Source organism: Sabethes cyaneus, chromosome 1 (genome assembly GCF_943734655.1).
Source record: "Sabethes cyaneus chromosome 1, idSabCyanKW18_F2, whole genome shotgun sequence".
Classification (NCBI taxonomy): domain Eukaryota; kingdom Metazoa; phylum Arthropoda; class Insecta; order Diptera; family Culicidae; genus Sabethes; species Sabethes cyaneus.
In genome coordinates this window covers 18258306-18274829 of record NC_071353.1, presented here as the reverse complement: position 1 = coordinate 18274829, position 16524 = coordinate 18258306, and the positions used below count along the sequence as shown (strand labels likewise).

At 41.6% G+C, this 16524-nt stretch overlaps 2 protein-coding genes across 11 annotated transcripts in view; one reads left to right on the top strand and one right to left on the bottom strand.

The window, feature by feature from the left end:
• Positions 1-4852: 4852 nt before the first annotated feature.
• Positions 4853-13885, bottom strand: LOC128733128 (uncharacterized). Of its 2 annotated transcripts, XM_053826753.1 has the most exons (3): positions 13468-13885; positions 5682-5813; positions 4853-5536 (listed from the first exon to the last, which is right to left on the bottom strand). In XM_053826753.1, the coding sequence occupies exons 1-3, from the start codon at positions 13520-13522 to the stop codon at positions 5325-5327; spliced, it is 399 nt and encodes a 132-aa protein (XP_053682728.1). In that variant the 5' UTR covers positions 13523-13885; the 3' UTR covers positions 4853-5324. The 2 variants fall into 2 exon arrangements, 1 of the variants encoding a protein (XP_053682728.1); XR_008411864.1 differs by lacking the exon at positions 13468-13885 and adding an exon at positions 5903-6280 and having other exon boundaries at positions 4853-5813.
• LOC128733126 (chloride channel protein 2) overlaps positions 5431-16524 on the top strand; it is a 121441-nt gene continuing 110347 nt past the window's right edge. For 3 of the 9 annotated variants that reach the window (XR_008411863.1, XM_053826751.1, XM_053826752.1), the window contains exon 1: positions 13652-14706. The gene's annotated coding sequence lies outside the window, so the exon portion shown is untranslated. Of the gene's footprint in view, positions 5975-13651; positions 14707-16524 lie in introns of those variants that run through there. The other 6 variants (XM_053826747.1, XM_053826746.1, XM_053826745.1 and 3 more) reach the window with 6 other exon arrangements.

The following is a 16524-nucleotide window of genomic DNA, read 5'->3' as shown; positions in this document are numbered from 1 at the left end:
TGAGTTTTCCCTGCATGACAGCATTGCTTGAATCCAGCTCATTGTCGACTGATCAGTTCCGTTTGTAAGAAGAGCCGTATTAGTTGAAGCAAAGGACGTGTTGTCGAAAGCGCCTTTGATGTCAATAAAAGCACAAAGTGCCGTCTTTTGACATGGGAGCGACTTTTTAATCAACGTCACTAGACAATGAAGTTCGGTTTCCGTAGATTTACCGTGTAGGTAAGCATGTTGATTGCCATGTAGAGGGGAGTTCTTTAAGAACTCATTACGAATGTTTATGAACACCATCCTGGTATGAAGGTATGAAAACCATCCTGACTTTCCGCCAGCTTTTCGGGACATGTTCCAACGTAAAGCTGGCAAGAAAGAAGTTGATCAGCTCGGACATTATAATCTCGTTTGCTTTTTGTAAGACGATGGGTAGTATGCCATCCGGACCTGGAGACTTCATTGGTTTTTCAAAGGAACTGAGTGCCCAATTGATTGAAGCCTCCATAAGTAAGAGGATGTGGGTCCAATGGGCCAATAAGTAAGTAAGAAGGAGGTAAAGCTTGCTTCGTTTAGAATTGGATCAAACTTTTGCTTATATTGTGGCGCTCTTGGTGGACGGATTTGGAAGTTCTTGGCGCCCAAGTGTCGGAAATTTTGTTAGATTCGCCAAAAAACGACTGTATTTTGTAAACAAACAACATGGAATCAGAAAGAAGGGGAAATTTCTTAAAGCTTGCTTCAGATAGTATTGGAACAAAAACAATTGCGTGTATTTCAACTATTTATTATTGAATTCAAGATCTTTTCTTACACAAATGTAACCTTTTCTTCATGCTTTTAAGAAAAAATACGGATAAAAATATTTGTCACGGTTTCGAAGGAATTTTCGAACTTTTCCTGTAATATGGCTCATTAGGCGGCGCACACTTTCTTCGTCCATCGTTTTGGCTATCTTATTCCACCAGGTCTTCGTCTGATTGATGTTTTTGACAACTTTTCCCTTTGCCTTGAGTCTCCTCTTCATGATTGCCCAGTATTTCTCAATAGGGCGGAACTGGGGGCAATTGGGTGGGTTAAGGTCTTTCTGAATAAACTGGACCCTTTTCCTCGCATACCATTCTTGAATGACTTTGCTGGTGGGATGGAATGGACGGCAAAATCCGTTTTTGGAGACACTCCTTTTGGTACAGTTCCGACGTCATTGTCGCATTTGTAACAAAAACTTTCGTTTTTCTGTCACAGCTGCAAATGCCCTGCCAAATCATGAATTTTCGTGCAAATTTGTCGGCAAAAACAAATTTAAATTTGCTTGGAACATCCCCCGAGCCGTTGCCAAGTAAAATGTTTGACCTGGCATTTGCCCGAAGTCAGCATTGACGTAGGTTTCATCGTCCATCAGAAGACACCCGTCGAACTTGGTTAGCACCCGGTCAGATAGCTTTCGAGTTCGGATTTTGGCCATATTATTCTGTTTTATTGTTCGATTTGACTGTTTGCTAGCTCGATACGAACTATGGACAGCACCGAATTTTCTGGCCAAATCACTGTCGGACAGATTGGGACAGTTCCACTCCGATGATTAGCGTGACGTGAGGTTTCCGAATCGTCGTCAATGTTTCCTTATACCGTTTTATAACGCGCCATACGGTATTTCTGGGCAATTCCAGCTGTTTAGCTAGCCTAGATGCAGACCACAATAGATTTTCTTGAATAACTGTGCACCATTTTTAACTGGTGCACAGTTATTCAAGAAAATCTATTGTGGTCTGCATCTAGGCTAGCTAAACAGCTGGAATTGCCCAGAAATACCGTATGGCGCGTTATAAAACGGTATAAGGAAACATTGACGACGATTCGGAAACCTCACGTCACGCTAATCATCGGAGTGGAACTGTCCCAATCTGTCCGACAGTGATTTGGCCAGAAAATTCGGTGCTGTCCATAGTTCGTATCGAGCTAGCAAACAGTCAAATCGAACAATAAAACAGAATAATATGGCCAAAATCCGAACTCGAAAGCTATCTGACCGGGTGCTAACCAAGTTCGACGGGTGTCTTCTGATGGACGATGAAACCTACGTCAATGCTGACTTCGGGCAAATGCCAGGTCAAACATTTTACTTGGCAACGGCTCGGGGGATGTTCCAAGCAAATTTAAATTTGTTTTTGCCGACAAATTTGCACGAAAATTCATGATTTGGCAGGGCATTTGCAGCTGTGACAGAAAAACGAAAGTTTTTGTTACAAATGCGACAATGACGTCGGAACTGTACCAAAAGGAGTGTCTCCAAAAACGGATTTTGCCGTCCATTCCATCCCACCAGCAAAGTCATTCAAGAATGGTATGCGAGGAAAAGGGTCCAGTTTATTCAGAAAGACCTTAACCCACCCAATTGCCCCCAGTTCCGCCCAGACATTGGGAGTAACACTATTCTCTTACAGTGCAGCACACGGTCTGCCGAGACTGCACAATATATTTTAAAGTGACTAGTAGGCGCCTATTTCTTTAAGCAAGAGACAGTCGCGCGCTGTGCTTTGCAAGGCAAGGGATAACTGAAAACAGCGTAGTCACATCCAAGTATGCAGCACATGCTCTCGCACAGAAATGTCTCTGAGTAGCTCCTTCATAAGCACAGTGCTTGGATCTACCACAATAACGTTCATTTCCGTGGAAACCGCATATGTTGTGGGCTTGTAGAAAAGAAATAACCATATAGGTATGCGGGACATACCAAATCACATTTTTAACAGCTAAGCTGTTGGTGTCCGTCCTTGGCTTTTGGAAGACCATATGATTCATTCCAAAATTGGTGGACACTCACGTGTTGTATGGTGCGTCAAATCCAGCCATAATCTATAATTGCTCTGTCTGTACCATGGGGCACCAAATTTAAACAGCTTCTTAGCGGAAACGACGTATTCCGAATTTTTAGATGTTTCAGAAAGATAACTTAATGGACTAAATGATCACTTGGTTACGGATTTTCGCCTATAGTTTGATATTAGTATAGTTTGATGGCATTGAATGTGAGTATTTAAAAGTTTTAGATCAGGTTTCGAATAAACCTACCCAAGATCTAGAACTATGATCCTCAGGAGACGTAAAATTTGCACCAGTAACTTTTTAGAAAGATATTAAATGAGCACTGTTGCTGTCTGTTGTATTAGCTATCGAAAATTGATTTGGTCATTTGTGAAATAGTTCTGGAACCGATTCCGGAAGAACCTTTTTAGGATATCGGATGTTCTTGTAGAAGCTAGGTATGGACACTGATAGCTTTATTGTCGAAAACTCATATAAGTCACATCATAAGTGCTAAATTACTTTTCGATCCAAGCTTGTAACGGATTTCAATCGGTGTTCTGTAAAATGCTAATGTTTTTCAATATGCAACTAGGTGGTACTCCCCCAAGAAACATCGGTATTAATCAGGAATTAAGTGACGAAACTAGAAGTTTTTAGGAAGAATACTTAAATTTGGTGAAGGATGGACACGGACGATCTATAACCTAATCGAAAACTTAACTCTTAATACTTTGTAATGTTTGGACTGTAATTTACTAGCAATCGCTATCAGGTTTTAGTTACCGTTTTTAAAAGATGTTTATGTAAATATAAAATTCAGTATCCTGACCAAGTATTTCAGTGAATCGAAATGTTGCATTATGATTGACGAAATATATTATAATCGTTAGAACTAGAGGATCTAATAAACATACTAACGGTTAAAATTTGCAAAACAAAAAGCTTTAATAAGCACAGTGCATTGCACGGTGCTTGCTAGGAGCTTTTCAAACACACTGCTCACTATGTGCGAGTGCTAGTCAAAGGCATGTCTCTCAGTTTTAGTCAACATCTCGAAACATACACTTGCTCAGGCGCGAACATAGGAGACATAGACAAATTGCGTAGATACACGTTTGTTTTCTGCACGTCTCTGTGCTATATGACGATGTCTGGTTCCGCCCTATTGAGAAATACTGGGCAATCATGAAGAGGAGACTCAAGGCAAAGGGAAAAGTTGTCAAAAACATCAATCAGACGAAGACCTGGTGGAATAAGATAGCCAAAACGATGGACGAAGAAAGTGTGCGCCGCCTAATGAGCCATATTACAGGAAAAGTTCGAAAATTCCTTCGAAACCGTGACAAATATTTTTATCCGTATTTTTTCTTAAAAGCATGAAGAAAAGGTTACATTTGTGTAAGAAAAGATCTTGAATTCAATAATAAATAGTTGAAATACACGCAATTGTTTTTGTTCCAATACTATCTGAAGCAAGCTTTAAGAAATTTGGCGACGATGAAGTAGAAAGGTTCGTGCAAAAGACGGTGAATAATTGCGTCGAATATAAAACTTATGAGAGGCAGGGACTTACAGAACAAGAAAATTTGCTTATGAAGGGTTTTCGTTCGGGGAGTTGGAAGGCCATTCATTTTTTTGTATGATTGTAGTCACTTTAGCAGCTTGGGTCGTTTGCGACTTCTGCTGGGTTGGGATTTGAACCTGGGTCCTCGACGTGAGAGAATGGAAAGCCATTCGTCTTTCGTCAAAAACCACAGGAAAAGGCGGTTTTTAATTGCTGTGCCTGATCCTGCTGAAAATCCAACCATTATTGCCGAAATGCTGTAATATCCAGGGAGCTACTGAGTCAGCCCGGAGTTTCGCAGTACAGCTTAGAATATAACTGTCAATCAATCAAATCAAAGTCGATCAAGATTTTAAACTCTGAAGTTCCCAGCCAAATGAGCTGTGTAGTAGAGGCATTCTGTCAAAGTCTGTACAAATAATACTTGGATTCCCTGTAGAATGTTATCAGTGAATAGGCGCAATAATGTTCTTTTTAATTTTGTGTATATTTTTTTATTTCTGATTGATATATTATGTATGAATAACCATTCTGACGTAATATTTTTTCATACAATTACAATAATAGCATACTGGCCGCGGAACTAAATTTGTTGAATGAATTTAGTACATACATACTTGAAAGTTAATTTGACTGACTATAGAAATACTTTTATGTGCATATTGACAACATGTTGAATAGCTTCAAAAGGTGGTCAAAATCCTCAAAATCGAAGGGTGTTTTCCGCAAAGTCGAACGGCTAAGAATTTTTACGCGATCGCTTCGGATTTTCATTCGTTCCGGACCGTCCCCGTGCGGAGGATACTGGCGGGACGGGTACAGTCATCGCACCGTATCGCCAGCCAGCCAGCGACACCGTACGATCGAGACGACCTCACGAAGATGCGACCGAAGCAGAAGAAAAGACTAAAGAACTCTATAATTTTTCGGGTTTGCTTCGCTTTGCTGGCCAATACTACAGTAATCAATGGCTTGTGCAGCCGGGCGGTTGTTCTGCTTGCCGGTGTCGTAACTCGTAAGGTGTTGATGGATCGTAGGTTAAGGCTGGGATGAGATGTGAGAGACTGATACCGCAAATTCGCTGCGTCGTCTTCGAGAGGAATCCGATCGATTCAACGACAGTGGTTAGGAGGAATATTCCAAACCGGCTCCGCTGCATTTGCCTGCGGTTTTCCGCTAGAACGATCAGGTGTCAGTCGGTGCTGGTAGTCACGTCTCGTCGGACGGGTTGTGTTTACAAATAAAAAAGCGGAGAAAGAGTGCAGTTTGCAAAAAAAAATAAAAAATATGGAAAAATACCTAGATATTGTGCTTAGCTTACCAAATTCTCGCGGTATGTCTTTGTGAAAGTGAGCTTCATTCGTGTGTGGTTTATAGAGATGTGCTGCTTCGGTGGCTTCGGGATCGTGTTGCTCGTGTGTGATTAGTGTGAAACAAGGGAAGGGAAGCGGTGCTGTAATTTCCCAATTGATAAATGACATTATATTGCGAATTGAAAAAAGTCACCGGGGTTGAGTGTATTGTAAGGAATTAATTACTGACAAGTGATGTGATGTGATTAGGCCTCCTGCGAGCTATTTCCGAAGAGTGCTTGCTGACGATCGCATTTGTGCGGTAGGTATCTATTCACTAGTTTACAAGTAAACTATTTAAACTAAACAAATAAAAGCCGACAAAATTGAATGGTCCGATTCATATTGGAACTTTCTTTGTGTCTTTTAATCCAATCAATGAAGATTAATCACTCTGTACTCTATTGTTTACAACCTATTGCAAAAATTGAGATTTCCTGCTGCAGTAGCTTATCTTTGTGTTTACATTTAATACTTATTCGAACCTTGAGGCCATTGTGGAGTCTTGCAATACTTCATGAGAAGCAGGAGTATTTCCAGCCCAGTCATACTCATCATCGCCAATTGATAAACTAATAAGTAGTTCACACACCCGAGACAATGAGCGGCGCGATAATCTCACTATCAAATAAATAACATACGTCCAACAGCCCTGTCGCAGCCAATTTACCTCCGTGGTGATGTGTGTAATTGCATCGATTAACGGTAATATAATACACTGCTAGTAGAGACCAGTTTACCACAGCAGTAGTAGCAGCAGCAATGGGAAACACTTGTAGGTGCTTGTAGTTTAGTTAGTCCCTAAGCTTGCAACTATGTGGAGGAAGGAAGGAAATTACTGGAATTTGTCGGCCGTTTGGTGCAATTTTATTTTGAATGCCCTATATAGTGTAATAAATTGCAGCTGACAGCAAAAAAATTAAAATACTCAAAAAAATGTTATGGGCCGGCTGAAACCATACTGACAATAGATCCGTTTCGATCACGGCACTTTTGACAGCTCGGAAAGTGTACGGAATTTTTGCCCTGCCTGCTGATTGCTGATAGTAGTAAAGTAACGTTTGTACTAACGGTGACGCCTACAGTAAACAAAGCTTCTGTGATAAGAGCAGATGCGGCTTGCGTTTCGCTTTCAGTTTTTTATTGTATTATCACTCGGTCTTGTACAAACTTTTTCCCATGGCAAAATCACAGTCCGCCGAAAGATTTGTTGCCACTCGCAATAAAGTTAAAAAACAAAACAGTTTGTCAAGATAGAAAAATATGTTATGTAATCACAGAAAATCCGGAAGAGATTTTACGCAGACAAATCAATTTTTTTTAACATTAAAGCTATTCAATTCCCAGTGGTTTTGTATTCCATCTAAGTATTGCAATCTGTTGCTGTACTGTTTGAAATAAATAATTCCTTTGCCGGGCATGTTTTCCTTTCTGTTTGCATAACACATTATACCTAATCAGAGACGGTAAACAGCCTCTGATAGCAATGACGAATTTAGAGACATACCTTCCAATAGTGGGATTCACTGACCTCATTACCTATAGGTATCATCGTCTTTTCATCTGAATGCCGGCACTTGACAACGCATATCAGAGCGTGTTTACAGCTTCCATCATGCGAAGATTCAAGACTCAAACACAGTGTTCCAAAAAAGTTCTCAAGGGTTGGATTTCTATTCCTGATTAATTACATTACCGTGCATCTCCAGGTGTCCGATGGGAATCTCTCCAAATAGTGTCTGCTACTCGTGGACTATACGCCTACGCCACTCACCGCTATCCGTTTGTATTTCGCCAAAAATAGTCCGCAACATTTACATTCAAATATGGTAAGTGCACATACGTTGATGTCTCAAGTCCGTATAGGACTACCGGTTCGATTAGTATTTTGTACATCGTCAGCTTCGTGCGGCGGCGGATGCTCCTTGATCGAATCGTCTTGCCAAGGGCATGCTTCCGTCGTGCTCTGAAAAAATCTCAATTCTCGGCATTTTACTGGCAAAGCGCAGAAATCAATTCTCTCTCTCTCTCTCTCTCTCTCTCTCTGATGCCTACCTTCTCCGACCAGCGACGAGGTTTTTGCTTCCTCAGTGCTTTGCTGCGGTACGCGCTAGTTTTCAACGAGCTGAAAAGTTTACGCAAAACTTTTCGCGGCCAGGCATGGTCAAAAATCGCATCAAAATGTTGTCATCGATACTCAATCACCGATTCAACTCACACAACCATCACCTTTTATATGCTCACTCTGAGAGCCGTGCTCTCATAGCAGATTGCATCATTTGTGGCAAACGAACCAAATATGAGCTGAAATGATTGCGATCATGCCTACTCTGTTTATTTCACTCTCTGACACTAACGAAGCGAACTAAATGTTTGCCGCTGAGCGAATCTGATCCGATTTTATTTTGCTTTTCATCTTCTCAATTGTTCATGAACCGAAAACGATTGCAGTCATCATTTGAATCAGCTCTAATTTTGCTCCAATAAGTTATGTAACTTCTGGATAAGTTACAAAGTGTTTGAATATTTGAACTATATGGAGAATAATTACAATATATTTTAATAGCAGAAGTGTGAAAATCAGTGAGCGTAAGTGAACCAAGTTCAAACCGATTCCTATCGCTTACGTTCGTCTCGTTATTGTGTCGGTTCTGATTCAATCACTATTTTTTCATATCCCTTTTGAATCATTTCTCTTTCGAGACTGGTTCGTGCACAGCTAACAGCGAGAGCGAATCTGTAAAGTCACTGGATCACTGCTGAGCGTTAGTGGTAGTAATCTTTATGCATTCGACAGCTTATGATCGTAAATCAGCAATGCTCACTTGAGTGAATGACTTTTTCCATCCTTGCTGCGGCTTACAAAAGAAGAACACTGATTTACAAGCTGCAGACGTTTTGGAAGTGCTAGAAAATGCCGTCCGTGACCGGTAAACTTATTCCCGCCATTTGTTGGTCGTCCACAACGACGAAAAATTCTACTTTTCCCTCATTGCCTGTGTTATTATCGTATTAAGGCTTCGTACACAAATTACGTAACGCTCAGAGGGAGGGAGGGGGGTGGGAGAACAAGCTAGCGTTACTTTTTGTTACGTAGGGAGGAGGGGGTGTTTTCGCGGGAACCACGTGGTTCAAAATAACGATAATCGAATTAGAAAAAAACGCGGGAGATTATTTCACTTTGAATTTATTTTCAAAACTGATCCTCGGGATGGAACTGCTGGCCCTATTTATAGGTCAGCTTATTGTAGTGCCGTGTGCAAATCACAATAGATTCGTGCTGCCGAATAACGTACAGCACACAGCCTAATAATTTTTGACAATAGACTATTGATTCGATTGTTGGGTGTCTTATTGTGTCTACCCAAATGGGAAATCGCCTGATCGGATGAATTTTATAGCCATATAGAATTATATTATATAGAATTTTAAGTAATAGACAAAGGGATCTATCTGATCGCCGCTTGATAGCGGTTTGATATTGAAATTTAGTCTGCTCTAGGATGCCCGTCTGATCGGGTGTCTAATTGTTGCTATGCGTTGGTCAACCAACGTGGTTGACCATCAAGGTAAGTATTTTTATTTTTCAGATTCGTTGGCCCGCCAGATGGGTTGGCCACTGTGGTAAGTATAAGGTGTCGGCCGCTACAGGGGGAGTCTGGAGAAGAGTTACGTAACAAATTTATCAAATTGAAAAAATACGGAATTATTTTTTGCTGAATAAATCTGAGCAGCTGAAAACCGTTTGGCCCAACATGCAACATGGGGTGATGCGTAATTGCTGTTTCAGCTGTGTAACTATCTAAGGATTCTATTTGGATGATAAATGGTTGAATAATGCGCTCCAGAACCACCATGAGGTTCCACAGCCTCTTATTCAGCAACTCCTATCTCGACCTCCTCGTGATACCATCCGGGATACGTTCCTTAGTGGAAATCGGACAACCGGTGGAAACTAGGGTCGTATGCGGACAGAGGGCACTCATGCGAAGGCTGAAGTGTAAACTCTCCGCCTGCAGGACGGTTCTCTTGACTCCCAGAAACCAAAGCAGAGGGTCCAAAGCCCCTAAAGGAGATGGCTGTAATAGCTGTTATCCATGGCTATTATGTAAAAACTTGAATGGATAAACCCCTAATCCAAGGTGTGACGCGACCCGTGCCTAGGGATGAATGGTGGAGGGGGTTCTATAAATTCTCTCCACGCAACGGAGCCTGTGGAGTATCAGGGCGCCCTCCACAGCAATTTGCCCTTGCTGCATCAAGCCGGTCACTGATGCAGTGGACGATTTCTTACCGTACAAGCTGCGGCTCTCTGCCGAAAAACAAAGAAACGAATGAGGTGGAGAGGAGAGTAGGGGAGGAGCAGAACTTGAACGATGCGCTAGCAGGGGTTCTGTCCTGATCCTCGTCTATCCTCAACACGCCGACTCGTTGTGAGTCGACAAACGAAGATGTGGCTCCAAAACTTTCTACTGACGGGTCGAGATTCACTCTGCCTGATCTCTGACTGTGTGCTGGAGGGTGGGCTGAAACAAAAGGAGAGCGGAACAGTTATGGCCAGTAGGATGGCTGTACAATCGCTCAAACAATCTAAATAAATATATAACGTCGAGTATCCACTCCTAGGTTACTCAAAAGTTGCTGAGTCTCAATAAGAGAGATCTCAGCAAGCTTACCGGTCTTGCGACAGGATATTGTCCGAGTAAATATCATCTTCGGAATCTCAGTTTCGAACAAGATGTTATTTAACCTCGGAACCCTTGCTCTGCAATCGTGGAGCACAAATAGTACGCAGACTGCAGTATCTCAAAAAGGGGAGATTTGGTTGGCGTCGCCGATCAGGGTACTAGGTTCATAAACCTAGTCATCCCTGATTGGCACATGTCTCGCTCCAGCTACCAGCCTGTCACTTCCTCAATAAGTGACAGGTAAGCTTGAAGCGTATAGTAAAACAAAATAACGGGGCATACCCCAATATTTCAAAATAATGGGTGCAGTGGTAAGAGTACCCAACAGAGGAGAAGAGAAGAACTCTATTTTAGCCTTGATTTCCACTTGATCAAATCCATTTTGATCAAAATTTTTGTTCTGAACTTTGACTTGGTTGTGTTAAATCATACAGTTTGATCAGAATTCAGAATTGATATTCTGACCATAGTAGTTTTGATAGGAATGTAGAATCGATGCATTTCTTGTGTTTGCAAAACTAAAAAAAATTGAACGGATTGTGCGATTTTCATTCAATGATAGGGGGGGGGGGGGGGAGGTTTAGTTAACGTTACGTAATTTAAAGGGGGGCTATGCCAAGCGTTACTTATTGTTACATAGGGGAGGGAGGGGGTCAAAAAATGAGATTTTTTGCGTTACGTTATTAGTGTACCACGCCTTACTGGACAAGAAAAAAGAATAAACTTTTCAATTGTTGTGTAGTCCTTAAAAGAACCGATTGCTTGATTATCATAACTCCATCTTGCAATAAACTTGCACTAAGGCATTTAACGTAATTTTCTTTTCGGTAAACGGCTTGCTGCAACAAACCAACCGGAAAGCCACAGCAGCTATGCGATCGACGAAGCCGTTCGTGTATAGTCATGAATCACGATGAAATGCCAGTCCAGGTGGCCAGCTGCAAGTGACGTGGGATAATTCTGGTCTTTTTGTTGTCGTGAGCAGCACTTTCGCTGTTAATTAATCCATCATGGCAGTCAACTCCAGCTTCAATAGTTTCCTTTCTTCAGTAGCCGATGAATACGACTGACCGGAAACTGCAGACGTACACGACTCGAGCGCGACTTTCGCTTGCCCTTGATGCTTTCTCCTTTGTCGCATCCAGACATGCCAGTAAGATGTTGGCAGTAGCTCAGCTAGCGTTTGAATAATGCTGTTCGCCGGCTTACCTCGTGTTATGTACCAGAGCAAGCGACAAGAATCGGTTCCGCCTATTTTTCGTGGTCCTTCATTCTATCATCTACGTTGAATAAAATGGAGCATTTCAATTTCAGTCTGAACAAAAGAGCAAAATTACCAGTGAGCCGTTCGCCTTTTGCTGCCAAAGAAAAATTACGTGCGCCCATAAACCAGTCGTAGTAATTTCGCAGCTGGAATTTTGGATTTATCCGCACGCAGGCGGGCAGATTGTGTGGTGACGAGAAGACCAATCTGCAGCTGACTGTTCGTATCGACGGAGAAATGAACAAACTTTTCTTCGGAGTTACTAGAGGTGTTCAAACATTCAAGCTGTTGTATTGCACAAGAAAAGTGAGAAGAATGCCGATAATTCTAACAGTTGGATCAATTACCAGACACCGTCCTTTTAAGAATGAAAACATGCTTTTATGAAGATATAAAAGATTATTGTGCTCCGCTGATCACAATAAAGTTTATTTGGCCAGTAGCATTTATTAATATAAAACATTGGGTTTAGTTTTAATGCGTTTTCCTGCGCATTTGTTGCGGCGAATCAGTGTTTAATTTGGTGTTAACTTGGTTTTAATTGCTATCACTTATTCACGGCAGACAATTTTTCAACGTGACGGGTATTGAATATTGAGCACAATAAGGAATTATCAAGGCAAATAGCAATCAAGGAGAAATAGTAGAATTTCATTTAGTTCTATTGTAACTTTGTTATAGTAAAATTAAACGGAATTTTCCATCGACTTTTTCGTTGATTCCTGATTTGTACCAAGATTTGTTCGATAATAATTGGAAATTATTCCAACCAATCACAAAGCGACAATTTCTAGTACGACCGAGTTGGAGTTCTTTTCAATTTGCCAACGACGCGCATTGAAAATCAATAGTTTTCTATATTTTCAATATCTTCCAACTCGATTTTCCGATCAATTGGTGTAAATATCTTGGAAATCTATTGAAAATTGACTGAATTATAAGCCGATGCGTGAAAACGCGTTTCTACTTTGATGACGTCATTTCCAACAACCAATCACGAAGCGAGAATTCTAGTAAAACATAGGTTTATTATTTTCAATTTTTCAATAGTTCAACAACAAGAATTCATACTTTTCTTCATTTGGGCCAATTCTTAGGAGATTTTCCAATCGATTGGTGTAAGAATATTGAAAATCGATCGGGGAACCACTAAGCTATTAGCATTCAAAACCACTTTTCGAGAAAATTTTTTTGGGATGACACCCTATACCAGCTACCTTCCTGAAAGACGTAGTCCTACGTCAAAATATTTACGATACCCATAGGCCCAAAATCATGACATGCATAAAATACAGGCGAACACTCTGATAATCCAGTCCGAACTATAATAAATAAACTGAAATACCTTTTGATTACCTATAATTTAATATTATGATTAATAGTTACAAAGGCCAATCGGGCCTATATGTTATAGATAAGGCAATGTTGTACGACACCCTCTCCTACATGCTACGATGTGGCTACTGGCTATACACCTTGTAGTTCACGAACGAGGAATGGAATGCCTCAATAGAACCAGAAGTGGTTAATCTGTGGACTAGAAAAAAGTCCCAACCAAGCGGGAAAAGCTTCACGTATTTCGTAATTAAGACGCAACTTAACTCGATCGTCACCTCGGGGTGCATTTGATACCGACAACAGCATGCATTGCGCGATAACTGCACGTGCTTCGCACCCGAACAATCGATCAGTCGCAATTAAAGTCACACCGCACTGTTAAAGTAGTGTTAAAGTAGACCATATCGCTTATTCCCAGCTTGGGCATTTGTTCAGTCCTGCGAAAACGATAGCAATGTTGTTTACCTGTGCTGGAAAGTCTCTTTCGCTCTCTGTTGCTCTTTCTCAACCCGCGACTCATCACTCGCGCTTCGCGAGCACGCTTAGTCAGCAGTATGCGGTTACTTTGAGCCGCTTGCTGGTGACACCGGCGGCGCCCAACCAGTCGACTTAGCTGCAGTTAGTCCGTTTCGACCGGTAGTCAGTCATTCAGCTAGCTAGCAGACAGTGCGGTTCGGCTGGACTCCTCTAGTCATAATCGCGCGTTGCGTGTATAAATATTTTCTCTATCTATCGTCATCGTTGTGTTGTCGACATTCAAATTCCTAGTATTGCAACGTGCTTTGCACAGATGTGGCGTTATTCGGATTTCCCGACTGTTAACTATTCCAGCTCGAATCGGAATCACTAACCTAACTGGCTCAGCGCATGAACAGCTGATTCTATCACACACTTCTCTGGCGACCGGTTTCAGACGACTGACTGATCAAAATTCGATCGCCTCCGCTGGCCGGCGTTCATGCGGAACTTCGAATTTTGCTCGACAGTCGCGCGAATTTTAATCAGCTGACATAAAGTGCGGAACGACTTTTCCGTTGGGTGCACCGTACGAGCAATGCGCGGCGTTTAATGTGTTGTAAATTTTATTCAGTTGATGAATAATTAGAATTGCTGAAGTTCGATTCTAATTGTGATTAGAGTTAGCGCTTATACTTGGAAGTGCCGTAAAGTCTGATTGGCGTGCACTTCAGTGCTGGTTCGCTATAGGCCGTGAGTTGATTGTACACTACCGCTAGTGACCAACCAAGGTTCAGCAGCGCCGCCGAAGGCTGCACGTCAATATACTCTCGCCATGTGGAACTAGGCCATCGGCGTCTGTTGTCGTAGATGATAAGGACTGTAAGTTATCGTCAATATTTTCCTGTGTGCTTCCCGTCTGTTCAAAACAGTCGAATTGCCCCTAGGAAAGTGTCATCTTGCTAATCCGGTATAACGGAACGCACTGTTGTCCGTGGCAGATCGTTTAGGAAGTGATGTGAGCCTCACAGGTTTATTAAGTATAGGAGGTTGTTGTGTGCACGCTTGATCGGTTTTTGTCTTCGGTAAAAGCTAAGCGTCTAATCGTTCTGCGTGCGGACTAATTTTAGTTTACAAGTGAAGTGACTCGGACGGAGCTGCTCTAGCAATCATCGTTGGGGGTAGCTTTGCGTTGTGAATCTGGTATCTTGTGAGCGAAAAGATACTATTTGGTATTTTGTGTTTCAGGTGAGTTTTTTTTTCGAAATTATGTTTAAACCAACTTATATGTAATTTGGTATTAATGGGTAGTAAAACAGTTCGTCATGATTCATGTTTCTTCAAGCTTGTGAAACAAGTTTGGACGGACTCATGGAAACTAGAACATCTAGTCTGCCTGAACTGGTTACGAGCACTTTCAACCGTTATAAACCTGCAACCTTGAACACTCGAGGTAGCTTTATCTCTGCTTATCTCTTGTTGAAAAAAAGCATCTCTCCGTCAAGTGAGTCTACTTTTTTATTTCGCTAGTTTGTTTTTATTTGTAATTTCTATTCTTCAGAACTCCAAGTTCATCAAAATCAATCGTTATTGTTTACAATTTAGTCACTACATGTGCATATATTTATACAGAACGAGATAGAATGGAAGAACCTTGGACTAGGAGTGCTTCCACTTATAGGACATACTCCAAGTTTCGCTACTTTTCACTGCGTCAGCATTACATAAGATTGAACGCTGTATACAAGAAAACCAATCGGGAGTGCTTTAGATGACGACTGCAAAGCATTCAGCATGATTTGAAGATGAAGCCGAAAACTTTCTTGAAGTAGGTCAGCGATCAGCGTAAGGAATCGGGCCTTCCTTCAACCATAACCTTCGATGGTGAGGTTCCAACGATTTGCTGATAAATTCAGGCGACCAAGCCCGGCCCAAATGGTATTTGGTCTGAGTCTTTGAAGAAGCACCTTTGCTCACCTGCTTATGCCCCTTCGGCTCATGTTTAGACTGTCCAGCGGAGTATTTTCGTCGGTATGAAAAACTGCCCGTATGTTGGCTGTTCATTAAAAAATGCATCGACAAGCCATCAATAACTACCGAAGAAACTCATCATTGTGTGCCACTTCCAAGTTATTCGAGCTTGTAATTATGTCTCCGCTGCTGTCAAACTGCAAACAATGAACAACACGGATTCATCGTACGTAGATTATCCACTACGATCTCCTGTGTCTCACATTATAAGTTGCGAAAAGCTTAGCGGATCCTGCTCAAACGAATTTCATCTATACTAATCTATAATGATTTGTCTGTGGCGTTCGACAAAATCAATTATGCTATTGCAGGTGCTAAATTGGAAAGACTCGGTATCAGCAGGAATGTGCTGCGTTGAATTAGTTCCTACCTTGCATGCCCGGCTTCGACTGGAATACCACAAGGCAGTCATTTGGGACCGCTAATCTCTCTGCTGTACTTCAATGATGTGGGCCACATTCTTAAAAGCCATCGATCTTAAGATTCACATAACGATTCACAGGTCGATGCAAATTGTCTTCAACGAGAGCTTCACCTTTATGGATTGGTTTTACTTGAACTGCGTGCTCGTGAATCCTGAAAATGCTCCATTATTTCTTTCGTTCGAATCCTTAACATGTGATTTTAGACTACTGAAATTCAACGTGTGGACCAAGTGAAGGATCTTGGCGTTATTTTGGACGATCAGTTATCGTTCAGAGGGCATATTTCCTACATTGTGGACAAAGCATCCAGAACTTTGGGATTCATCTTCCGCATCGCTAACAGCTTGACCAACGTGTATTGTCGCGAGGCATTATAATACTCACTCATCCGTTCGACTCACGAATACAGTTTCATTGTCTGGCATCCGTGTATTATTATAACGGGGTGGCCAAGATTGAGTCGATTTAACGCTGCTTCTTACGGTTTGCTTGGTAGATGACGCTATGGCGAAATTCGTTACGAGAGTTTGGTTACTGGTTAATCCATTTGGAGGCACTTCCGGTGTGAACGAACGTCCCAAGACCTCTGTTCGCTGCTGATATGTTGCAG

Coding starts and splice junctions, on each gene's coding strand:
- LOC128733128 (XM_053826753.1), bottom strand. CDS start 13,522: ATGAGTCGCGGGTTGAGAAAGAGCAACAGAGAGCGAAAGAGACTTTCC. Junction 5,814..13,467: donor AAAGAGACTTTCCAGCACAG/GTAAACAACATT, acceptor GGGAAATTACAG/CACCGCTTCCCTTCCCTTGT. Junction 5,537..5,681: donor AGACATACCGCGAGAATTTG/GTAAGCTAAGCA, acceptor TGATCGTTCTAG/CGGAAAACCGCAGGCAAATG.